At 42.5% G+C, this 26,626-nt stretch overlaps 1 protein-coding gene across 5 annotated transcripts in view; it reads right to left on the bottom strand.

Moving 5' to 3' along the window:
• The window catches only part of LOC106560735 (La ribonucleoprotein 1, translational regulator), a 116,609-nt gene extending 92,551 nt beyond the window's left edge, over positions 1-24,058 (bottom strand). For 4 of the 5 annotated variants that reach the window (XM_014123919.3, XM_014123921.3, XM_014123922.3 and 1 more), the window contains exon 1: positions 23,406-24,057. In XM_014123919.3, coding sequence (XP_013979394.2) covers positions 23,406-23,808 — 403 coding nt within the window. In that variant the 5' untranslated portion in view covers positions 23,809-24,057. Of the gene's footprint in view, positions 1-23,405 lie in introns of all 5 variants that reach the window. The other variant, XM_014123920.3, reaches the window with a different exon arrangement.
• Between the last annotated feature and the right edge of the window lie 2,568 nt (positions 24,059-26,626).

Here is a 26,626-nt window from a genome sequence, read left to right as displayed (position 1 = left end):
ACTATGACGGCCTACCCCAGCCAAACCCGGACAACGCTGGGCCAATTGTGCGCCACCCTATGGGACTCCCAATCACGGCCGGATGTGATACAGCCTGGATTCGAACCAGGGAATCTAGTGACACCTCGTGCACTGAGATGCAGTGCCTTAGACCGCTGCGTTTGTGTGTATGATAACTATTTAACTGTACTAGAATGCTTAAAAATGCCACCATTTTTGTAATAATCGGTATCGGCCAAAGATGTCATATTGGTGCATCACTAATGGAGACAAAATAAATACGTATGTGTGATGTTGGGATGAAGCTACTGGAGAAGGACCTACAGTGCCTCCAGAAAGTAGTCATACCCCTGGACTTAATCCACATTTTGTTGTGTTACAGCCTGAATTCAAAATGGATTCAGTTGATGTTTTTTCTCACCTATCTACACACCCAAAAATGACAAAGTGAAAACATGTTTTTAGAAATTGTTGGAAATGTATACAGAATTATCTAATTTACTAAATATTCACACCCCTGAGTCAAAACATGTTTGAGTCCCCTTTGGCAGCAATTACAGCTGTGAGTCTTTCTGGGTAAGTCTCTAAGAGCTTTCCACACCTGGATTGTGCATTCACTTGCCCATTTAATCTTTTCAAAATTCTTCAAGCTTTGTCAAATTGGTTGTTGATCATTGCTGGACAACCATTTAAGTCTTGCCATAGATTTTCAAACAGATTTAAGTCAAAACTAACTCTTCCACTCAGGAACATTCACTGTTTTCTTGGTAAGGAACTCCAGTGTAGATTTGGCCTTGTGTTTTAGGTTATTGTCCTGCTGAAAGGTGAATTCATCTCCCAGTGTCTGGTGGAAATCAGACTGAACCAGGTTTTCCTCTAGGATTTTGCATGTGCTTTGCTTCATTCTGTTTATTTTTTATCCTGAAAAACTCCTGTCTTTAACGATTACAAGCATACACATAACATGATGCAGCCACCACTATGCTTGTAAATTTGGAGAGTGGTATTCAGTAATGTATTGGATTTGCCCCAAACATAAGTTCGCATTCAGGACATTTTTTGCTGTTGCAGCATTACTTTAGTGCCTTGTTGCAAACAGGATGCATGTTTTGGAAATGTTTATTCTGTACAGGCTTCTTTCTCACTCTGTCATTTAGGTTAGTGTTGTGGAGTAACTACAATGCTGCTGATCCATCCTTAGTTCTCTTATCACAGCCATTAAACTCTGTTTTAAAGTCACCATTGGCCTCAGGGTGAAATCCCTGAGTGGTTTCCTTCCTCTCCGGCAAATGAGGTAGGAAGGACGCATGCATCTTTGAAGTGACTGGGTGTATTGATACAACATCCAAAGTGTAATTAATAACTTCACCTTGCTCAAAGGGATATTCACTGTCTGATTTTCTTTAAAAAAAATAAAATTATCTACCAATAGGTGCCCTTCTTGGCAAGGTATTGGACAACCTTCCTGGTCTTTGTGGTTGAATTTGTGTTTGAAATTCACTGCTCGACTGAGGGAACATAGATAATTGTGGGGTACAGAGATGTGGTTGTCATTAAAAAAGTACATGTTAAACACTTATTGCACACAGTGAGTCCATGCAACTTATGTGACTTGTTAAGCACATTTTTACACCTGAACTTATTTAGACTTGCCATAAAATGGGTTGAATACTTACTGACTCAAGACATTTCAGCTTTTCATTTATATATATTTTTAAAACAATACCATTATGTCATTATGGGGTATTGTGTGTTTATTTTTTATTTAATTATTTAACTTGTCAAGTCAGTTTAGAACAAATTCTTATTTACAATGACGGCCTACCCCGGCCAAACCCGGACGACGCTGGGCCAATTGCGCGCCGCACTATGGGACTCCCAATCACGGCCAGATGTGATGCAGCCTGGATTCGAACCAGGGACTGCAGTGACGTCTCTTGCCCTGAGATGCAGTACCTTAGACCGCTGCGCCACTCGTGTGTAGGCCAGTGACAAAAAAATCTCTATTTAAAATTCAGGCTGTAACAACAGAATGTGGAAAAAGTTAAGGGGTGTGAATACTTTCTGAAGGCAATGTATATACCGAATTTCAGGGGACGAGGTCACAGTTTGCATTTTCAGTTGCTTGTTTTAGCGCCACCATGTGGCCAATTGGCATGAGATCGCATGAGGGTGTGGCCCATGGCCTTTTACCATCTTGCAAAGTTGCACCCTCCTGGGCCTTACGATCTCACGGAAATGTGCATTTTTAAACAAAATTGACAGAGGAACACAAATAATAATAGGCAACAAATACAATAGGGTTTTACCCATTTTTGCTGGCTAGAACCCCTAAACAAAATCTGACTGTGTGGTTACAGCTTCAAGGGATGTATAGCAACATGCTCAAATGTATGATTGCAAGGAGAAGAGTGTTCTGTTCCACCACTCCAGCTTGTGTGTGTTCAGCCCAGCAGCAAGCCGCTATGGTCCAGCCTCCACTTATGAGGAATCGTCAACAGGGTCTTTTCTGCATAGAAAACTATACTAAGTCCAAACAACCCAAAAATGAACAAAAATATTTGTAACGGTAAAACGTTAATGGAAACGTTAATAATGGAGATAAATGGACCTATATACACTAAGTGGCTAGTTTTTTTAGGTACATTTTACATTTGAGTGATATCGCAGACACCCTCATCCAGAGCGATTTACAGTGGTGAGTACATACATTTTCGTACAAGACCCGGTCGGACCCACCTTCAGAACAGGCTGAATTCTCTGGGGGCCTGGATTCTACAAGGTGTGGCGTTCAAACGTTTCTCAATTGTTATCAAGGAACTTAACGTGTGCCAGGAAAACATTCCCTACACCATTACACCACCAGCCTTAACCGTTGTCACCAGACAGGATGGGGCCATGGACTCAAATCCTGACTCTGCCATCAGCATGACGCAACAAGAACCGAGATGCATCGGTCTAGGCAATGTTTTTCCACTCTTCAATTGTCCAGTGTTGGTGATCATGTGCCCACCGGAGACACCTTTTCTCATTTTTAGATGATAGGAGTGGAAACCAATGTGGTCGTCTGCTGCAATAAACCCCATCTGTAACAAGGACCGACAAGTTGTACGTTCCGAGATGCCGTTCTGCACCGTTATTTGACCGTTTGTGGCCAACCTGTTAGCTTGCACAATTCTTGCCATTCTCCTTTGAACTCCCTCATCGAGCTGTTTTCGCCCACTGGACTGCCAGACTGGATGTTTTGTTTGTCGCACCATTCTCAGTTAACCCTAGACACTGTCGTGCGTGAAAAGCCCAGGAGGCTGGCCATTTGAGATATTAGGACAAAGTCGCTTAGGTCACTCGTTTTGCCCATTCTAGTGTTCAATGGAACAGTAACTGAATGCCTCAATGCCCGTCTGCCTGCTTTATATAGCAAGCCACAGCCACTTGACTCACTGTCTGTCGGAGCGAACCCATTTTCATGAGCTGGCCCAATAAACTGGCCACTGAGTGTATTTTTAAATCCTCTTTGAGAACTAACAAATCACCAAAATAAAGGCTAGACAGTCAGGGAGAATCTGACATTCAAAATATTATAGATTGAGGTACTTTGTCATTGCACTGATTGTAATGTTTGAGTCACTCATAGCATAAAAACACAGCATAAGCCATGGCAAAATGTGTTGAATTTCAGGAAATTAGCTTGAAAACTGCCACACCAACCACCTAAACCTAATTTTGATCCAGAAAAACCCTGGTCAACCTCATGGGCTGCAGCTCTATGACAGCTCCTGGGAATCGCAGCACTCTGTCCAGCCGCGGCCTTCCAGCCACCCCCTACCTTTATACCCTCTCTCGCTCAATCATTATCTCCCTCCCTCTCTATTTCTCTACGTCTCCATCTCACTCCCACCCTGCAGTCAGATCAGAGCCAAGTCTGCAGCTTGTCGTGTACACAGACAGCCAGACGCAATGATTAGCATTAGCCAACTGTATTGGCCGCCCCCACCAGTATCCCACTATCCACCTTGTGTCAGTCACTCCCTACTCCCATCCTACTCTCTTATACACAGCCACCTCCCTCCCCGCCAAACCTCTTCAGGTGGAGACAGCTTCATTCTCAGAGGAATAACCTGAAATCAGCAACAAAAAATATCCCACAGGATATGGGGGCTATGAATAAGCATTGTGCCACGTAGGCACAAAGGTCTATAACACTGTACCAGGGGGCAATATTAAATCAAACCCCATTAATGAGCAGAGAGCCACCAGACAGAGAGAACGAATAGGGCCACTGCCAATGTACTGCACTCCGTGTTGTAGCTAGCCAATGTAAGAAATGCAACCAAGACATGAGCAAAGCAAGCAACCTAGAAATGGGATATGTCAGAGCTTAATTAGAGCATGTGAGACATGATTGCTAAATTCTCAACACTACCAACCGCATCAGACATGAAAGACATCAAAGAAATGTTGTTTTGTCTATCAGCACTTATTCTGACAGAAGCTGCACAAGAACTGGGCTCGGGGGAAGATCAACTGAATCAACTGAAATAGAAAGCAGTCTGTAGCGGGCTGCATCTAAGGCATTTCAACAGACAGTAGTGTCCTAGATTAGATCTAAGGAGCAGAGCTGCTGCAACACCATGACAGCCGAGGTCAGTGAGAACCAAACATGGAGGAAAAGACAGCAGCAGCCATTCACACTCCCTCCCTCTCTCACACACATCTCGAAGACACTCACTAGCGTCACATGATCCGTAGGGTGACATCACCAGCTGAGTAACAAGCTCAAACACTGGAGTGCTGGCTGAGCAGGAAAGAGGTCACTGTGCCTCTGCCTGAGGCGACAGCAATACACACCCTAGACATAGGCCAGCACTCCCATCTGAAGAACAGTGTGCTTTCACTGGGATGTGTCCGTGTCGCTGAGCCCAAAACAGATGCAACTCTTTAAAGGGATATTGCAAGATTCTGGAACTCGTGGATACCATGTTTATGTCTCTGCGGGCAGTATGAAGGAACTAGGTAATTTCACGAGCCAATGCTAACTAGCATTAGCGCAATGGCTGGAAGTCTACAGGTACACTAGTGCAGGGTTCTCCCCAAAGAATGTAATAGAGGCGCTGAGAGACCTGGGTAGACGGGCTGATATAAACAGCTGAGAGAGAGGAAGGGAGGACTTCACTACCCAGAGTTTAGCTTTTTGCTATACTAAGCAAGTACCTCAGTGAACCAAAAAGTAGCTTTCTAAACTAATGATTAGAGCTGCATAGTGCATATCACCGTCTGGTCAAGAGCATTATGCTTTGGGAGAAAAATTTAAATTGACGTGAAAGAATTGCCTATTCCACCACAAACCTAGACCCAGCTAATGTCTTCCCCATCACTGAGAAGAACCCCTTCAAAGCTGTGCTGCTGGGTTTAAAACGAACAGCTGTTACAGCATATAGTAAACACTTCATGGCAAAAATAAAAAGCCAAAAGAAGAGGATCACAGTTGTAACTTTACTGCAGCCTACAGTCTAGGGATGGGCATGACATTATTTTATTGTTCGTGGCCTCGCCTGATTGTTTTTCAGTACTCTAATAAAAACAGGCCCACACTGGAAAAATAAGTTCACGTTTATCTATATGCCAACAGTGCGCAACACTGCCTAATTTATCATAACTATTACAGATAACAAATCCTAATTGCCTCACATACACTATATACAAAGGTATGGGGACACCCTTTCAAATTAGTGGATTTGGCCATTTCAGCCACACGAGTTGCTGAAAGGTGTATAAAATCGAGCACACAGCCATGCAATCTCCATAGACAAACATTGGCAGTAGAATGGCTTTACTGAAGATCTCAGTGACTTTCAACATGGCACGGTCATAGGATGCCACCTTTCCAAGAAGTCAGTTGGTAAAATTCCTGCCCTGCTAGAGGTTCCCCGGTCAACTATAAGCCTTGTTATTGTGAAGTGGAAATGTCTAGGAGCAACAACAGCTCAGCAGCGAAGTGGTAAGCCACAAAAGCTCACAGAACGGGACTGCCGAGTGCTGAAGTTCGTAAAAATCATCTGTCCTTCGTTGCAACATTTGCTACAGAGTTACAAACTGCCTCTGCAAGCAACATCAGCACAAGAACTGTTCATCAGGAGCTTCATTAAATCGGTTTCCATGGTCGAGCAGCCGCACACAAGCCGAACATCACCATGCGCAACACCTTTGGGATGAATTCCAACACCGACTGCAAGCTGGGTCTAATCGCCCAACATCAGTGCCCGACCTCAATAATGTTCATGGCTGAATGGAAGCAAGTCCCCTCAGCAATGTTCCAACATCTAGTGGAAAGCCTTCCCAGAAGAGTGCTGGCTGTTATAGCAGAAAAGTGGGGGGGACTAACTCCATATTAAGGCCCATGATCTTGGAATGCGATGTTCAACGAGCAGGTGTCCACATACTTTTGGCCAGGTGTATATTTAGTTGATTAAAAAAGAGAAGTGCCATTTAAGATGAATTTATTGAAATCGTAATATTAACTGGTTATATTATATAGTGGAACACAATCTTCAAAAAGGTAGTAAGATCAGCAGTGGCGCTTGCTTGTAGAAGCCTAAGCAACAGCATAGCCTTGTTTTGTTCATTCTTAAAAGTCTATATGGAATTGTTTTAAGATGGTCTACTATGGTTCATTTAGCCATATCATTTTTAATTGTAGGTATCAAAAAATAATTTGGCTTTTACTACTATAGCCCAGACAAGCGCATTGAATAACACATTCATAAAAGGCAAAAAAAAAGATATATTTTTAAAGAAAAATTCGGGCTATACATTAGGGTACGTTTTTTCCCCCCTCGCCTGAGTAGCCTCGTTTCACTGCCAAAAATAAAATTAAACCATCTAGTGTTCAGTGAAATAACAACAACGTCAAATACAGGTAGCCTAGTCAAATAATTAACATCCAATCACATTAACCGTTACTCTCTCGCGGGAAACCTTCCCTCTTGTGCATACATTTAGAAACATGACAATGTGAAAAATAAGGCACTCGACTTTCGAGTAGTAAGACATGTACAAAAGCAACAGATACCATTAATAAGAAGGGGCTAGAAGTGTCTTATATGGTGAGCTACCGAGTGGCTAGGACAGGCAAGCCCCATACCATTGTCAAAGACTTAATTCTTCCTGCTGCCGCAGATATGGCTGGGACAACGCTGGGGGAAAAGGCCAAAAAAGCTATACAGACAATGCCTTCATCAAACAACACTTTCACGACGCATCAGTGACATGTTTTGAAACAATTATACAAGCCAGTGAATTCTGTGTTTTACAGCTGGATAAGTCAACAGACGTGGTGGGCCTGGCACAGCTCCTGGTATATGTCCGTTACGTTTATGGGGGGGTCAATTAAGGAAGACATCCTTCTGCAAACCAGGACATGAGAGGATATTTTTAAAGTACTGGACAGTTTTGTTGCATCAAATGGACTTTGGTGGTCAAGATGTGTTGGTATCTGTACTGATGGCGCAAAAGCCATGACAGGGAGACATAGTGGAGTGGTAACGCGCGTGTAAGCAGTTGCTCCCGACGCCACCTGGGTACACTGCAGCATCCACTGAGAGGCTCTTGCTGCCAAGGGAATGCCTGACAGCTTGAAAGACGTTTTGTGTAAGAGGGGCCTTGCTTTATGTTAAAGCAAGGCCCCTGAACGCATGTATTTTCTGCATTACACAATGATATGGGCAGCGACCATGTAACTCTTTTACAACATACAGAAGTGCGCTGGTTATCAAGGGGCAAAGTATTGAAACGTTTTTTTTTTAAATTGAGAAACAAGCTTCAAGTTATCTTTACTAAATATAATTTTCACTTGTCTGACCGCTTGCATGATGAGTTTCTCACACGACTGGCCTATCTGGGTGATGTTTTGTCTCGCCTGGATGATCTGAATCTAGGATTACAGGGACTCTCTGCAACTATATTCAATGTGCGGGACAAAATTGAGGCTATGATTAAGAAGTTGAAGCTCTTTTCTGTCTGCATTAACAAGGACAACACGCAGGTCTTTCCATCATTGTATGATTTTTTGTGTGCAAATGAACAAGCTTACGGACAATGTCAAATGTGATATAGCGAAGCACGTGAGTAAACTGGGTGTGCAATTACGCAGGTGCTTTCCCGAAACTGATAACAAACAACTGGATTCGTTATCCCTTCATGCCCTGCCTCCTGTCTACTTACCGATATCTGAACATGACAGAAATTGCAACAGGCGGTTCTGTGAAAATGTCATTTAATCAGAAGCCACTGCCAGATTTATGGATTGGGCTGCCCTTAGAGTTTCTTGCCTTGGTAAATCGCGCTGTTAAGACATTGATGCCCTTTGCAACCATGTACCTACGTGAGAGTGGATTCTCAGCCCTCACTAGCATGAAAACTAAATACAGGCACAGACTGTGTGTGGAAAATTATTTAAGACAGACTCTCTCCAATACAACCCAACATTGCAGAGTTATGTGCATCCTTTCAAGCACACCCTTCTCATTAACCTGTGGTGAGTTATTCACAATTTTTGATGAACAAATAAGGTTTTATATGTAAGATTGCTAAGAGCAAAATTATTCATTAGTATTTGTGCCCTGGTCCTATTACAGCTCTTTGTCACTTCCCACGAAGTGATGGCAAAAAACAACATTTGAGAGTGCGCTGACCCTGGTACGCAGCTGGAGGTTGACTGTTTGAAGGGGTACGGGACTATAAAAAGTTTGGGAACCACTGGCCTGGGCTAAACAATTCAAAATGGCACTAGCAGTTCGTAAAGTAGGGTCTTCACTAGTTACCACAGCAACAAAGTTACAAACCCTGCTTATTATTAACATTTATCTTGCTCAAATCGGATTTTAAACCTAACCGTTACCCCTAACCATACTGCTAACCTTTTGTCTAATCCTAAATTAAGACCCAAAAGCACATTTCTGTTGTTATCATTTTGACATTGTGGCTGTGGTAACTAGTGACACCTGCAAAGTAGCCTAAGCTGAAAATAGACGGGACGCAATTATTCCAAAACTGCAGGTCGTGGTAACACATATTTCCCTACTTCATTCAAGCAGTCTATTTTGAATTTGTAATAAAACTGTCGTCATTTGGCAAGGAATGTAGCTTGGGTATCCCATCAGTTAGATACTGTAATGAAACAGGCAGAGAGCAGGTCTCGAACCCTCGACCTTCTAGCCCGAAGTCCAGCGCGCTAACGTCTGTGCCGCAAAAGCATGCTCGAGCGGCAGAGTCGATATCCGCGCTTATGAACCCAGGGTCGTTACAATACGTTTGTATACGCATTTATTTCTGTAAGCCTAATGATGATTGTATGCGCACTAAGCACACGTGTGTAGAGGGAGGGGTCGGTACGCAATTGAGTGAGTGATACATGGAGGGGAAAGGGAGAATACGTGTGAGATGCTTGGCTTATTTATTTTTTACTTGTGGAAATCTGTTGCAGCTCAAGTCGACTACAAAACCCATAATGTAATGCTCTCCCTGTGGGCTGGCTGGCTAGCTAGAAAATGTAACTACACAGAATAATACCAGACAATATCATCTTGTAAAGTTGCTAGTTAGTGTAGTTTGTTTAGGCAATTTTACAGCTATCAATTAGAGGTCGACCGATTAAAATCGGAATGGCCAATTTATTAGGGCCGATTTCAAGTTTTCATAACAATCGGTAATCGGCATTTTTGGACACACGATCATCGGCGATTACATTGCACTCCACGAGGAGTCTGCGTGACAGGCTGTCTACCTGTTATGCGACTGCAGCAAGGAGCCAAGGTAAGGTGCTAGCAAGCATTAAACTTATCTTGTAAAAAACGATCAATATTAACATAATCACTAGTTAAACTAGTAATATCATCAACCATGTGTAGTGATCTAGCTTGTCCTGCGTTGCATATAATCGAACGGTGCCTATTCATTTATCATAGCCTACTTCGCCAAACGGTGATTTAACAAGCACATTTGCGAAACAAAGCACTGTCGTTGCACCAATGTGTACCTAACCATAAACATCAACGCCTTTCTTAAAATCAATACACAAGTATATATTTTTAAACCTGCATATTTAGTTAATCTTGCCCGCTAACATGAATTTATTTTAACTAGGGAAATTGTGTCACTTCACTTGCGTTCAATACACGCAGAGTCAGGGTATATCCAACAGTTTGGGTCGCCTGGCTCGTTGCGAACTAATTTGCCAGAATTGTACGTAATTATGACATAACATTGAAGGTTGTGCAATGTAACAGGAACATTTAAACTTATGGATGCCACCCGTTAGATAAAATATGGAACGGTTCCGTATTTCACTGAAAAAATAAACGTTTTGTTTTCAAAATTATAGTTTCCAGATATGACCATATTAATGACCTACGGCTGGTATTTCTGTGTGTTATTATGTTATAATTAAGTCTAGGATTTGATATTTGATAGAGCAGTCTGAGCGGTGGTAGGCAGCAGCAGGCTCGTAAGCATTAATTCAAACAGCACTTCCGTGCGTTTGCCAGCAGCTCTTAGCTGTGCTACAAGCATTGAGCTGTTTATGACTTCAAGCCTATCAACTCCCGAGATTAGGCTGGTGTAACCGATGTGAAACGGCTAGCTAGTTCACGGGGTGCGCGCTAACAGCGTTTCAATCGGGGACGTCACTCGCTCTGAGACCTTGAAGTAGTTGTTCCCCTTTGCTTTGCAAGTGCCACGGCTTTTGTGGAGCGATGGGTAACAATGCTTCGAGGGTGGCTGTTGTCGAAGTGTTCCTGGTTCGAGCCCAGGTAGGGGCGAGGAGAAGGACGGAAGCTATACTGTTACACTGGCAATACTAAAGTGCCTATAAGAACATCCAATAGTCAAAGGTATATGAAATACAAATCGTATAGAGAGAAATAGTCCTATATTTCCTATAATAACTACAACCTAAAACTTCTTACCTGGGAATATTGAAGACTCATGTTAAAACCTCTTACATCTAGATGTGCCGCTAGCGGAACGCCTCGCCAATATCCAATGAGAGCGTGGCACGAATTACAAACACCTCAGAAATCCAAAAACTTCAATTTTTCAAACATATGACTATTTTACACCATTTTAAAGACAAGACTCTCCTTTATCTAACCACATTGTCCAATTTCAAAAAGGCTTTACAACGAAAGCAAAACATTAGATTATGTCAGGAGAGTACCCGGCCAGAAATAATCACACACCCATTTTTCAAGCTAGCATATAATGTCACAAAAACCAAAACCACAGCTAAATGCAGCACTAACCTTTGATGATCTTAATCAGATGACACTCCTAGGACATTATGTTATACAATACATGCATGTTTTGTTCAATCAAGTTCATATTTATATCAAAAACCAGCTTTTTACATTAGCATGTGACGTTCAGAACTAGCATACCCACCGAAACTTCCGGTGAATTTACTAAATTACTCACGATAAACGTTCACAAAAAACATTATTTTAAGAATTATAGATACAGAACTCCTTTATGCAATCGCGGTGTCCGATTTTAAAATAGCTTTTCGGTGAAAGCACATTTTGCAATATTCTGAGTAGATAGCCCGGCCATCATGGCTAGCTATTTTGACACCCACCAAATTTGGAACTCACCAAACTCAGATTTACTATAAGAAAAATTGGATTACCTTTGCTGTTCTTCATCAGAATGCACTCCCAGGACTTCTACTTCAACACCCAATGTTGTATTGGTTCCAAATAATCCATAGTTATATCCAAATAGCTGCGTTTGTTCTTGCGTTCAAGACACTATCAGAAGGGTGACGCGCCAGCGCATATCGTGACAAAAAAATTCAAAATATTCCATTACCGTACTTCGAAGCATGTCAAACGCTGTTTAAAATCAATTTTTATGCGATTTTTCTCATAAAATAGCGATAATATTCCGACCGGGAGACCTTGTTTTCGTTCAAACACTGAAAATAGAAAATGGAGTCTTCACATGCACGCGCGCACCCGTGTCATTGTTCTCAGATCGACAACTTTCCAAAACCCCTACTGTTTCTCGCCCAGGAACCGCAGAGACATCATTCCCCGTTCTGGCGCCTTCTGAGAGCCTATGGGAGCCTTAGAACATGTCACGTTACAGCAGAGATCCTCTATTTTCCATAAAGAGGCTATAGAAGGCCAAGAAATGGTCAGAGAGGGCACTTCCTGTATGGAATCTTCTCAGGTTTTGGCCTGCCATATGAGTTCTGTTATACTCACAGACACCATTCAAACAGTTTTAGAAACTTTAGGGTGTTTTCTATCCAAATAAAATAATTATATGCATATTCTAGTTTCTGGGCAGGAGTAATAACCAGATTAAATAGGGTACGTTTTTTTATCCGGCCGTGAAAATACTGCCCCCTATCCTAAACAGGTTAACCTGTTAGTATTGCAAGCGTCCCACCTAGCCCATAGAGGTTAAAAGGAACCACCAGCTTTCATATGTTCTCATGTTGTGAGCAAGGAAATTAAACGTTAGTTTTTTTACATGGCACATATTGCACTTTTACTATCTTCTCCAACACTTTGTTTTTGCATTATTTAACCTGTTGGGGCTAGGGGGCAGTATTTTCACGGCCGGATAAAAAAACGTACCCGATTTAAACTGGTTACTACTCTTGCCCAGAAATGAGAATACGCATATAATTAGTAGATTTGGATAGAAAACACCTGAAAATTTCCAAAACTGTTTGAATGGTGTCTGAGTATAACAGAACTCATATGGCAGGCCAAAACCTGAGAAGATTCCATGCAGGAAGTGCCCTGTCTGACCATTTGTTGTCCTTCTGTTGCATCTCTATCAAAAATACAGCATCTGTGCTGTAACGTGACACTTTCTAGGCTTCCATTGGCTCTCTAAAGCCGCCAGAAAGTGGAATGGGGTGTCTGCTGTCTCTGGGCAAAGTACAGCAGCAGAGTTTGTAAGTGGTCAGCCTGGGGACAGTGAGACAGATGCGGGTTCACGAGACATCTCAATTTTTTTCTTTCAGCCTTTGAATGAATACAACGTTGCCCGGTTGGAATATTATCGCTATTTTACGAGAAAAATGGCATAAAAATTTATTTTAAATAGCGTTTCACATGCTTCGAAGTACGGTAATGGAATATTTCGATTTTTTTTGTCACGAAATGCGCTCGCGCGTTACCCTTCGGATAGTGACCTGAACGCATGAACAAAACGGAGGTATTTGGATACAACTATGGATTATTTGGAACCAAAACAACATTTGTTGTTGAAGTAGAAATCCTGGGAGTGCATTCTGACAAAGAACAGCAAAGGTAATCCAATTTTTCTTATAGTAAATCTGACTTTGGTGAGCCCCAAACTTGGTGGGTGTCAAATTAGCTAGCCTATGATGGCCGAGCAATGTACTAAGAATATTGCAAAATGTGCTTTCGCCGAAAAGCTATTTTAAAATCTGACATAGCATTTGCAAAAAGGAGTTCTGTATCTATAATTCTTAAAATAATTGTTATGTATTTTGTCAACGTTTATCATGAGTAATTTAGTAAATTCACTGGAAGTTTTCGGTGGGTATGCTAGTTCTGAACATCACATGCTAATGTAAAAAGCAGTTTTTTGATATAAATATGAACTTGATTGAACAAAACATGCATGTATTGTATAACATAATGTCCTAGGAGTGTCATCTGATGAAGATCATCAAAGGTTAGTGCTGTATTTAGCTGTGGATTTGGTGACATATATGCTTGCTTTGAAAATGGCTGTGTGATTATTTTTGGCAGGGTACTCTCCTGACATAATCTAATGTTTTGCTTTCGCTGTAAAGCCTTTTTGAAATCAGACAATGTGGTTAGATTAACGAGAGTCTTGTCTTTAAAATGGTGTAAACTAGTCATATGTTTGAGAAATTGAAGTTATAGTATTTGAGGTATTTGTATTTCGCGCCACGTGAATCCACTGGCTGTTGACTAGGGTGGGACGCAAACGTCCCACCTAGCCCAGAGAGGTTAACCTGTTATGGCTAGGGGGCAGTATTTTCACGGCTGGATAAAAAACGTACCCGATTTAATCTGGTTACTACTCCTGCCCAGTAACTAGAATATGCATATAATTATTGGCTTTGGATAGAAAACACCCTAAAGTTTCTAAAACTGTTTGAATGGTGTCTGTGAGTATAACAGAACTCAAATGGCAGGTCAAAACCTGAGAGATTCCTTTACAGGAAGTGGCCTGTCTGACCATTTCTTGAACTTCTTTGCCATCTCTATCTTTTACAAAGGATCTCTGCTCTAACGTGACACTTCCTACGTCTTCCATGGGCGCTCAGAGCCCGGGAAAAACCTGAATGTCGTCATCCCAGCCCCAGGCTGAAACACATTATCGCCTTTCTCAAGTGGCCGATCAAGGGACTGTGGGCTTAGGCGCGTGCCCTGGCCGCCCCTGTCTTTGTGATTTTTCCTCTGTTTGCCGAAAAGGAGATTCCCGGTCGGAATATTATAGCTTTTTTACGAGATAAATTGCATAAAAATTTATTTTAAACAGCGGTTGACATGCTTCGAAGTACGGTAATGGAATATTTCGAATTTTTTTGTCACGAATTGCGCCATGCGCACGACCCTGATTTACCATTTCGGATAGTTTCTGGAACGCACAAACAAAACGCCGCTATTCGGATATAACGATGGATTATTTTGGACCAAACCAACATTTGTTATTGAAGTAGCAGTCCTGGGAGTGCATTCTGACGAAGACAACAAAGGTAATAACATTTTTGTTATAGTAAATCTGATTTTGGTGAAGGCTAAACTTGCCGGGTGTCTAAATAGCTAGCCCGTGATGGCTGGGCTATGTACTTAGAATATTGCAAAATGTGCTTTCACCAAAAAGCTATTTTAAAATCGGACATATCGAGTGCATAGAGGAGTTCTGTATCTAAAATTCTTAAAATAATTGTTATGCTTTTTGTGAACGTTTATCGTGAGTAAGTTAGTAAATTGTTAGCAAATTCCTCCGGAAGTTTGCGGGGGGTATGCTAGTTCTGAACGTCACATGCTAATGTAAAAAGCTGGTTTTTGATATAAATATGAACTTGATTGAACAAAACATGCATGTATTGTATAACAATGTCCTAGGTGTGTCATCTGATGAAGATCATCAAAGGTTAGTGCTGCATTTAGCTGTCTTCTGGGTTTTTGTGACATTATATGCTAGCTTGAAAAATGGGCGTCTGATTATTTCTGGCTTGGTACTCTGCTGACATAATCTAATGTTTTGCTTTCGCTGTAAAGCCTTTTTGAAATCGGACAGTGTGGTTAGATAAAGGAGAGTCTTGTCTTTAAAATGCTGTGAAATAGTCATATGTTTGAAAAATTGAAGTTTTTGTATTTTTGAGGAATTTGTAATTCGCGCCACGCCTATCATTGGATATTGGAGCAGGTGTTCCGCTAGCGGAACGTCTAGATGTAAGAGGTTAAACCAAATTGAACATGTTTCATTATTTATTTGAGGCTAAATTGATTTTATTGATGTATTATATTAAGTTAAAATAAAAAAGTTCATTTAGTATTGTTGTAATTGTCATTATTACAAATAAACAAAATGTTTAAAAAATAAATAAATGTAAAAAAAATAAAAAAAATAAAAATAAATAAACATTTCGGCAGATTAATCGGTATCGGCTTTTTTGGGTCCTCCAATAAATTGGTATCGGTATTGAAAAGTCAATCGGTCAACCTCTACTATCAATATAGGAGTCTACAATCTCATGTTCAACCTGCAGATCGATGTGCCTCACAGAGTGGAGCCTAACATTCGCAACGGCAGATACACTTTTGAGATGGGGAAACGTTGCCCATGCTATGTCAATGGGCCGCGCAGTGCGTTCTGGGACAAGGAGCGCTCTTGTCCCAACATTAGCACGAATTGTGTCAACAAGTGGAACAACATTACAAATCTTTTCTGAGATAATGAACTTGCTATCTAGTATCGTATACCTTTGGAATCGCGACATTACGAACTTGAGGAAAATAGGCAAGTTTCTCGACATATACACTGACTTTAAGAAGGGATTGCGAGACGATTAGTTTAGCAACCGCGTGACGCAACATGACAACCTGTACATGATTGGTCGACAGTCTGCTGGGTGGGGCGTTATTATTCATTCATTGAATTCCTTTTTATAACATCTCTGGCAATGGGAGCCTTGCAATGCACCCTGGATTAGAGACAAATTACATATTTCTCAAGGTAGGATTATCGCAAAAATATGATCAATGGCTCATTCGAGAGAAGACATCATCCTGCGTTATGACAATGGCCAGTATTAGGGCTGGACGATATGTCCAAAATAATATATCAAGGTATTTGAAAAATGTAACAGTATAAAATAATCAGAATGGAGAAAGACCAATTGAAATAACTTAATGTATGTGTTGCCACCCTAGGGTCACACACTTCTCATAAAGCAAATGTAGAACTATTGTTATTAAAAAACATAATACCATCAAAAAAAATGTTTAAACCAAAAAGTCATCATTTTCAATTTCTTCATATGAGATAATTTCTACACTACTACGTAGGGCTACACGATATTGGCAAGCAATCTGGGCCTTATTTTTAACCACGTTGCAATTTGACTTGCGATTTAGAGCAACACACTTGGGTTAACTGTTGAAATCATGGAAATAGAATGTCTATTGTAATTATATATACTGCTCAAAAAAATAAAGGGAACACTTAAACAACACATCCTAGATCTGAATGAAAGAAATAATCTTATTAAATACTTTTTTCTTTATATAGTTGAATGTGCTGACAACAAAATCACACAAAAATAATCAATGGAAATCCAATTTATCAACCCATGGAGGTCTGGATTTGGAGTCACACTCAAAATTAAAGTGGAAAACCACACTACAGGCTGATCCAACTTTGATGTAATGTCCTTAAAATGAGGCTCAGTAGTGTGTGTGGCCTCCACGTGCCTGTACGATCTCCCTACAACGCCTGGGCATGCTCCTGATGAGGTGGCGGATGGTCTCCTGAGGGATCTCCTCCCAGACCTGGACTAAAGCATCGGCCAACTCCTGGACAGTCTGTGGTGCAACGTGGCGTTGGTGGATGGAGCAAGACATGATGTCCCAGATGTGCTCAATTGGATTCAGGTCTGGGGAACGGGTGGGCCAGTCCATAGCATCAATGCCTTCCTCTTGCAGGAACTGCTGACACACTCCAGCCACATGAGGTCTAGCATTGTCTTGCATTAGGAGGAACCCAGGGCCAACCGCACCAGCATATGGTCTCACAAGGGGTCTGAGGATCTCATCTCGGTACCTAATGGCAGTCAGGCTACCTCTGGCGAGCACATGGAGGGCTGTGCGGCCCCCCAAAGAAATGCCACCCTACACCATGACTGACCCACCGCCAAACCGGTCATGCTGGAGGATGTTGCAGGCAGCAGAATGTTCTCCACGGTGTCTCCAGACTCTGTCACGTGCTCAGTGTGAACCTGCTTTCATCTGTGAAGAGCACAGGGCGCCAGTGGCAAATTTGCCAATCTTGGTGTTCTCTGGCAAATGCCAAACGTCCTGCACGGTGTTGGGCTGTAAGCACAACCCCCACCTGTGGACGTCGGGCCCTCATACCACCCTCATGGAGTCTGTTTCTGACCGTTTGAGCAGACACATGCACATTTGTGGCCTGCTGGAGGTCATTTTGCAGGGCTCTGGCAGTGCTTCTCCTGCTCCTCCTTGCACAAAGGCGGAGATAGCGGTCATGCTGCTGGGTTGTTGCCCTCCTACGGCCTCCTCCACGTCTCCTGATGTACTGGCCTGTCTCCTGGTAGCGCCTCCATGCTCTGGACACTACGCTGACAGACACAGCAAACCTTCTTGCCACAGCTCACATTGATGTGCCATCCTGGATGAGCTGAACTACCTGAGCCACTTGTGTGGGTTGTAGACTCCGTCTCATGCTACCACTAGAGTGAAAGCACCGCCAGAATTCAAAAGTGACGAAATCAGCCAGGAAGCATAGGAACTGAGAAGTGGTCTGTGGTCCCCACCTGCAGAACCACTCCTTTATTGGGGGTGTCTTGCTAATTGCCTATAATTTCCACCTGTTGTCTATTCCATTTGCACAACAGCATGTGACATTTATTGTCAATCAGTGTTGCTTCCTAAGTGGACAGTTTGATTTCACAGAAGTGTCATTGACTTGGAGTTACATTGTGTTGTTTAAGTGTTCCCTTTATTTTTTTGAGCAGTGTAGTTACAATATAATGGTGGGCACTTTAAATACAGTGTTGTTTGACATGACAACAAATGAAAATGCCAGGGAGGAGTTATTGTGACAGGGTAGGAACTAAAGTGTTGATAGGTATTTCCTAGGGGGCCCTAAAAATCTTTGGCTACATTGAATGTTCTCTTAGCTACTTCATGTAGCTAACATATTCTTGCTTTGCGTTTACCTCTTTGATTTAGAAAATACTGTTGCAGAAACATGCTGATTAAGGTCTACACCATCACTGGTATTATCAGGCTGAAAAGCTAAATTACGCTTGCTCTTACTCAGTACATTTATTAGCTATCTAGCAATTAGCATCTAACAATCAGCAGCTAACAAGATTTAGGAACAACTTGCTAAGGAAAGACAAACTAGCTGTTTGCTGATGTAAGAAACAAGCTAATAGTTTAATTATAGAATCCTAGTAGATTTATATTAAGAAGCAAAGTGGCAACAGCACCGTTGTGCACCTATTAACTTCCAGTGTAGTGAGAGCGACTACCACAGTGCTACATCATACTGGTCTGAGCTGTCATATGTGACAGACTTGTAAAGGGTGCTTCAAACAATGTACATTTGTTGTTTGCTAGGCATACAAATCAGATCATTTCTTGATACATTTGAAACAAGGTCTAGTTATGGCCGAAACCAGACTAGATTGTAAACAACTCCTGGCGGAAGGCCTTGTTTGGCTGCCGTGAGGGTGATAAGTACAATGTTGTTCACGAAGTGCAGCCCCCACAAACAACTCGTTCTCGAGTTTGTTGAGCAGAGGCTTTGTATGTTTTGGTTCTTTAAAGATGTGTCCATCGGAACATTCAATAATAAATTAATTTCATTCATTCTTGCACCATGCTATCAATTATCAGTTCTAAACATGTATTTTTTTCTCTTCTCTCCTTTCATGATTTTCCAGAAAGTTGGTGGTCAGAGGACGTCTCTGGAGCCGCTGAGTGTGAGGAGCATGTATTAATCCTGCTGTAGGACTCATTGCGGACAGCATTAGCAGATCAAATTAACGGCTTAAATGAACGAGTCACTCAGAAAAACTTATGACTGGAGTCCATACAAAAAATGTTTAATTAAAAGACTTGTTCAAAAAGAATGAATAGTTTGCGAACTGCACATCAAATTTTACACTGCTCTCCTCACAATCTGTGTCAAACACAGTGACACAGATAACACTGAACTTGCTAGCAAGGTAACCAACTACACTGAACAAAAATAAACACAACATGTAACAATTTCAAAGACTTTACTGAGTTACAGCTCATATAAAAAAAATTGTCAAAGACTCCAGTCACCCCAGTCATAGACTGTTCTCTCTGCTAATGTACAGCAAGCGGTACCGGAAAGCCAAGTCTAGAATCAAAGGTCTCCTTAACAGCATCTACCCCTAAGCCATAAGACTGCTGAACAATTAATCAAATGGCCAGCAGACAATTTACATTGACACCCCACTCCATTTGTTTTTACACTGCTGCTACTCACCGTTTATTATCTATGCAGTCACTTTACCGCTACATACAGTTGAAGTCGGAAGTTTACATACACCTTAGCCAAATACATTTAAACTCAGTTTCACAATTCCTGACATTCAAACCTAGTAAAATTCCCTGTCTTAGGTCAGTTAGGACCACCACTTTATTTTAAGAATGTGAAATGTCAGAATAATAGTTGCGAAAATGATTTATTTCAGAATTTCTTTCTTTCATCACATTCCCAGTGGGTCAGAGGTTTACATACTAATTGAGTGTAGCATTACCTTAAAGTTGTTTAACTTGGATCAAACGTTTCGGGTAGCCTTCCACAAGCTTCCCACAATATGTTGGGTGAATTTCGGCCCATTCCTCCTGAGAGAGTCAGGTTTGTAGGCCTAATTGCTCGCAAACCCATTTTCAGTTCTGCCCACAAATTCTCTGTAGGATTGAGGTCAGGGCTTTGTGATGGCAACTCCAATACTTTGACTTTGTTGTCCTTAATCCATTTTGACACAACTTTGGAAGAATGCTTGGTCATTGTCCATTTGGAAGACGCATTTGAGACCAAGCTTTAACTTCCTGGCTAATGTCTTGAGATGTTGCTTCAATATATCCACATAATTTTTTCCCGCCTCATGATGCCATCTGTTTTGTGAAGTGCACCAGTCCCTCCTGCAGTAAAGCACCCCCACAACATGATGCTGACACCCTCGTGATTGACAGTTGGGATGGTGTTCTTTGGCTTGCAAGCCTCTCCCTTTTTCCTCCAAACATAACAATGGTCATTATGGCCAAACAGTTCTATTTTTGTTTCATCAGACCAGAGGACATTTCTCCAAAAAGTATGATCTTTGTCCCTGATTTATTTTGATTTCCCCATGATGTCAAGCAAAGATGAACAGAGTTTGAAGTTAGGCCTTGAAATACATCCACATGTACACCTCCAATTGACTCAAATTATGTCAATTAGCCTATCAGAAGCTTCTAAAGCCATGATATCATTTTCTGGAATTTTCCAAGCTGTTTAAAGGCACAGTCAACTTCGTGTATGTAAACTTCTGACCCACTGGAATTGTGATACAGTGAATAAGTTAAATAACCTGCTGTAAACAACTGTTGGAAAAATGACTTGTGTCATGCACAAAGTAGATATGCTAACTGACTCGCCAAAACTATAGTTTGTTAACAAGAAATGTGTGGAGTGGTTGAAAAACAAGTTTTAATGACTCCAATATAAGTGTATGTAAACTTGCGACTTAAACTGTACATGTACAAAATAACTCGACTAACCTGTACCCCAGCACATTGACTTGGTACCCGCTACCCCCTGTATATAGCCTCGTTATTTTTATTGTGTTACTTTTTATTTTAAATTTAGAATTTTAGTTTATTTTGTAAATATTTTCTTAACTCTTTCTTGAACTGCATTGTTGGGCTTGTCAGTAAGCATTTCACGGTAAGGTCTACCTACACCTGTTGCATTCGATGCATGTGAAATCAAATTTGATTTGATGTACGGAAATCAGTCAATATAAATTAATTAGGCCCTAATCTATGGATTTTACATGATGCATCTGTTGGTCACATCTTTAAAAATAAAAAAAAACGGTTGGGGGGTGTTTCAGAAAATAGTATCTGGCATGACCATTTCTGCAGAAATTCTTTGGTTGTGCAAACCCAGTTTCATCAGCTGTCCGGGTGACTGGTATCAGACGATTCCACAGGTGAAAAATCTGGATGTGGAGGTCCTGGGCTGGCGTGGTTATACGTGGTCGGCGGTTGTGAGGCCGGTTGGACGTACTGCCAAATTCCCTAAAATGACGTTGGAGGCGGTTTATGGAAGAGAAATTAACATTAAATTCTCCGGCAACAGCTCTGGTGGATATTCCGGCAGTCAGCATGCTAATTGCACTCCCTGAAATCTCAAGACATCTGTGGCATGGTGTTGTGTGACAAAACGGCACATTTTAGAGTGGCCTTTTATTGTCCCCAGCACAAAGTGCACCTGTGTAATGATCATGTTGACATTCCGTTAGTGAGAATTTCTCCTTTAAAGATAAACAATCCACCTGACTTGTGGCATATCAAGAAGCTGATTCAAATTGTGTACAACATTTGAGAGAAATTATATTTTGGTGTGTATGGAACATTTCTGGGATATTTTATTTCAGCTTATGAGATCAACACTTTACATGTTATGTTTATATTTTTGGTCAGTGTAATAAAACTAGGGTCTCATTTATTCTTTATCAGAAGGATATGATAGAACGTATTAGGCGACTGGTCCACAACAAACGAATTGGGTTGTCTCCATCCAAGCTGATAGGTAGCTAGCATAGCAAATGAGCTAACTAACTTACTGGCTAACATTAAGCTAACATCAAGCTAACATGTGATCATGTGGCGGCTGTAGACATGAGGAAGCAATACAATTCAAGATCCAGCCATCTGCCACCAATAGGTTAATCATAACACAAAACTTGCCGTGTTGTACGACAGAACGGTGAAATTGTTAGAAATTCGACCTAAACATACATTTTAAATAAAAGTATTGTTCCTGGCCATTTGGTGGATGAACACGTGACGTTCCATAAACAAACAAACATTGGTTTTCATCCCGTTAGATAAAACCGCGCAAATATTTTCCAACGCTGAATAAGTGTCAAACTATCTGACATAAGTGTAGTGTTAAATAACGTGATTCGGGTTCCGTCAGCTGCCTGCTTTACCCAACTAGCTAGCTCTAGCCTGAAGATTAGCTAACTACCGTTAGCTGGGCCCAGCTGCTAACGTTGTTAGTCATCAGCACTCACGTTCAGCGTGGACGGCTACTCTTTCTCACATTAAAACGGGAGCTTCAAACGTCCTTTGGCAGCATGTCACTGTAAACAGTGCTTCACAATTATCGGCAAAAAAAGTAGTAACTACCATGAGTTACCTAGCGTCGAATCGTAAAAGTTAAAGCGCCGTGCCACCTATGACAATGCTAAGGTATTAATGTACCTTGCTGATTCAGTTCAGACATCGTGTTACTGCCAACATTGTCTATACAGCTATGATAGCTAGCCACGCAACTGTAATGGGAAAGCGATGGTCAACCCAAGTCACTTCATCCGCAGCTGGCACAAAAATAAAGACGTGCAAAGAAAAGCTCATTTGCACAGGCGATGTCAGTAGTGTAATGATAACGTTATGGTTTTTAAATATCACAACATGTGAAACCTCGCTGGGTTCAGCCTGTAACGTACCCTAGTGAGGCCTGACACTGTCAAAAAACCTATTCTAGCCATCTGCTTCATTTATCTTATTGCATTTGTAGAACAGGTGTCCTCAGTCAGAGACGACAGAGTACGATGTTTTGAACGTTAACTCAAATTATATCGTGGAAGAAGCTTACAATCCACTCTATTACAGAAATAGTTTGAGGCCTTACTATATATACAGTTGACTATCTAGAGCGGTATACTAGATAGGAGCTTGCAAAGCAGCATTATCCTGTGAGGAACTCCCTACTATCATAGATCTGACAGCAACAGATCATGCTTGGCCTTCAAGTGTTTCAGGTGAATGCACCCTAAACCCAGGCAGTAGTAGTGGCAACACGAACATTTTTGTTATGGGAAGAATACAAACCATGATGTGATTGTCCATTCAGGCTGACCACGGTCACCGCATTATTTTTCTTAGTCCATGGGTTCACCTTGGGCGGGGGTGCTTCAGCAAACTCATTTTTACTGCATTTCAAACAGTCTTCCGTTTGATCAATCGTGTGCTTCTCTTGATCCAGGGTGTCTTTCTCTTGATTGTTACTCTCTTCTTTTGCCTGTTTAGAGCGTAGCTCCTTCGTTGCAATCCCACCCTGTTCCGAGTTGTTTGTTTTCATATTGCTAACGTTACCCTCGTCGGAAACGCATGTCTGCTTCACACCCTTTTCAGCACAATCCTCTCCATGCTGTATCATCTTGCTCGCATGCCCATTCTCCTCTGGTTTAATAAGAGGAGTGTTGGGTAGGAGAGTCTCTACCTGAGTAGCCATTTCTCCTTTTCCTCACGATACCACCAAATTCGCCTACAACTCAAGAAAGAAAATGTGAAGTATTCCTCGAATGAACTCCTTTCTCCACTCCACCCCTAGACTAAATAGCATTCAGTCTAAGACGCAGAGTGGTTTGTGTGGAATTAAAACATTTAAAAAGCGCCCGAGAGCCACTTCTAAATTACAAGCTAAACTTCACCACTAGCAGCAATATGGATGATCACCACCACGCGATAGAAGGGTGCGCGCACGTACGCTCGGGGGGCGTGACCACGCAAGGATGTGCGCGCAACAGGGTTCTTCTTCTTCTTTGGTATAATGGCGTTCGCAACAATTACATGTACATTCCGCCACCTACTGTACAGGTGGATAATAAGCACCCAAAAAGGGAACAAAGCAGGGTTGCCTATCACTCCAGAAAATCCATGGGCCTTGCAGAGCAAGGGAAACAACTACTTCAAGGTCTCAGAGCGAGTGACGTCACCGATTGAAACGCTATTAGCGGGCACCCCGCTAACTAGCTAGCCTTTTCACACCAGTTACACTCACTCCCCTTTGACCTCCTCCTTTTCCACAGCAACCAGTGATCCGGGTCACGGCACTAATGTAACAGTGTTGCTTTTGTCCCTCTTCTCGCTCCTACCTGGGCTCGAACCAGGGACCCTCTGCACACCTCAACAACTGCCTACCACAAAGCATAGTTACCTATCGCTCCACAAAAGCCGCTGCCCTTGCAGAGCAAAGGGAAACAACTACTTCAAGGTCTCAGAGCGCGTGACATCGCCGATTGAAACGCTATTAGCGCGCACTACGGGCCATAACCCTCCCAGTCAACCAGGTACTGGAAACCCCTGCTCTGAGGTCGAACCTTCAGGAGACGCCTCACCGTGTACGCCGGTTGGCCTTCGATGAGATGGGGGAGGGGGGTGGGCCTGGAAACAGGAGACAAAAGGCTGTGAGTCATGGGTTTAACTCTGGACACGTGAAAGGTGGGATGTATGCGGAGGGTACTGGGCAACAGAAGACGAACAGCAGAGGGGCTAATGACCTTGGAGATGGGAAACAGACCGATAAACCGGGGGGAGAGTTTGCGGGATTCCACCTGGAGGGGCAGATTCCGGGTGGACAGCCATACCTTCTGCCTGAGACGATACCGAGGAGCCTGGGGCCGGTGGCAATCTGCTTGTCGTCAATACCTGGAGGTGGTCGTGAGGAGGGCCGACCGGGCCCGTGGCAGAGCAGGGAAGAGTGTTGCGGGCGTATTCAACCCACAAAAACTGCTGGCTCCAGGTGGTGGGGTTGGCGGAGACCAGCCAGCGCAGAGTAGTCTCAAGGTCCTGGTTGGCTTGCTCCGACTGGCTGTTGGACTGGTGGTGGAACCCGGAGGACAGGCTGGCCAATGACCCAATGAGGGTGCAGCACCTCTTCTAGAACGAGAACTGAGGACTCCGGTCGGAGACCATGTCAACGGGCAGTCCATGGATCCAGAAGACGTGCTGCACCATGAGCTGGGCCGTCTCCTTGGCAGAGGGTAGCTTGGGGAGAGGAATGAATTGAGCAGCTTTGGAAAAAGGGATAATGGGGAGGATGGGTGACACCTGGAGGGGATGGAGACAAGCACAAAGACAGGTAAAACAGATCAGGGTGTGACATATCTCTGTAGCCCAGGGGTATTCAACCGGGGGATGTTTTTTATGAATATCAATCGCAACAACAGAATAAACTGATTTTGAATTACATACCTACAGTAGAAAAGAGGAGAAAATCTTATTTCTAATGACCTGAACTTTATTTCTCAACTCCTAATATTGAGAACATTACACTCATTGGAGCTAATTACAGTCACTGGAGTATCTGACATAGGCTTTGAAAAAGCCCCCGCGAGTACCAGTCGTGGCAAGTGACACTTAAACACTGGATATGTGGTTCCCATTATAACAATATACACTGCTCAAAAAAATAAAGGGAACACTAAAATAACACATCCTAGATCTGAATGAATGAAATAATGTTATTAAATACTTTTTTCTTTACATAGTTGAATGTGCTGACAACAAAATCACACAAAAATAATCAATGGAAATCCAATTTATCAACCCATGGAGGTCTGGATTTGGAGTCACACTCAAAATTAAAGTGGAAAACCACACTACAGGCTGATCCAACTTTGATGTCATGTCCTTAAAACAAGTCAAAATGAGGCTCAGTAGTGTGTGTGGCCTCCACGTGCCTGTATGACCTCCCTACAACGCCTGGGCATGCTCCTGATGAGGTGGCGGATGGTCTCCTGAGGGATCTCCTCCCAGACCTGGACTAAAGCATCCGCCAACTCCTGGACAGTCTGTGGTGCAACGTGGCGTTGGTGGATGGAGCGAGACACGATGTCCCAGATGTGCTCAATTGGATTCAGGTCTGGGGAACGGGCGGGCCAGTCCATAGCATCAATGCCTTCCTCTTGCAGGAACTGCTGACACACTCCAGCCACATGAGGTCTAGCATTGTCTTGCATTAGGAGGAACCCAGGGCCAACCGCACCAGCATATGGTCTCACAAGGGGTCTGAGGATCTCATCTCGGTACCTAATGGCAGTCAGGCTACCTCTGGCGAGCACATGGAGGGCTGTGCGGCCCCCCAAAGAAATGCCACCCCACACCATGACTGACCCACCGCCAAACCGGTCATGCTGGAGGATGTTGCAGGCAGCAGAACGTTCTCCACGTCATCTCCAGACTCTGTCACGTCTGTCACATGTGCTCAGTGTGAACCTGCTTTCATCTGTGAAGAGCACAGGGCGCCAGTGGCGAATTTGCCAATCTTG

This window comes from Salmo salar, chromosome 10 (assembly GCF_965601325.2).
Source record: "Salmo salar chromosome 10, fSalSal1, whole genome shotgun sequence".
NCBI lineage: Eukaryota > Metazoa > Chordata > Actinopteri > Salmoniformes > Salmonidae > Salmo > Salmo salar.
This window is presented reverse-complemented; position numbering and strand designations above follow the sequence as displayed.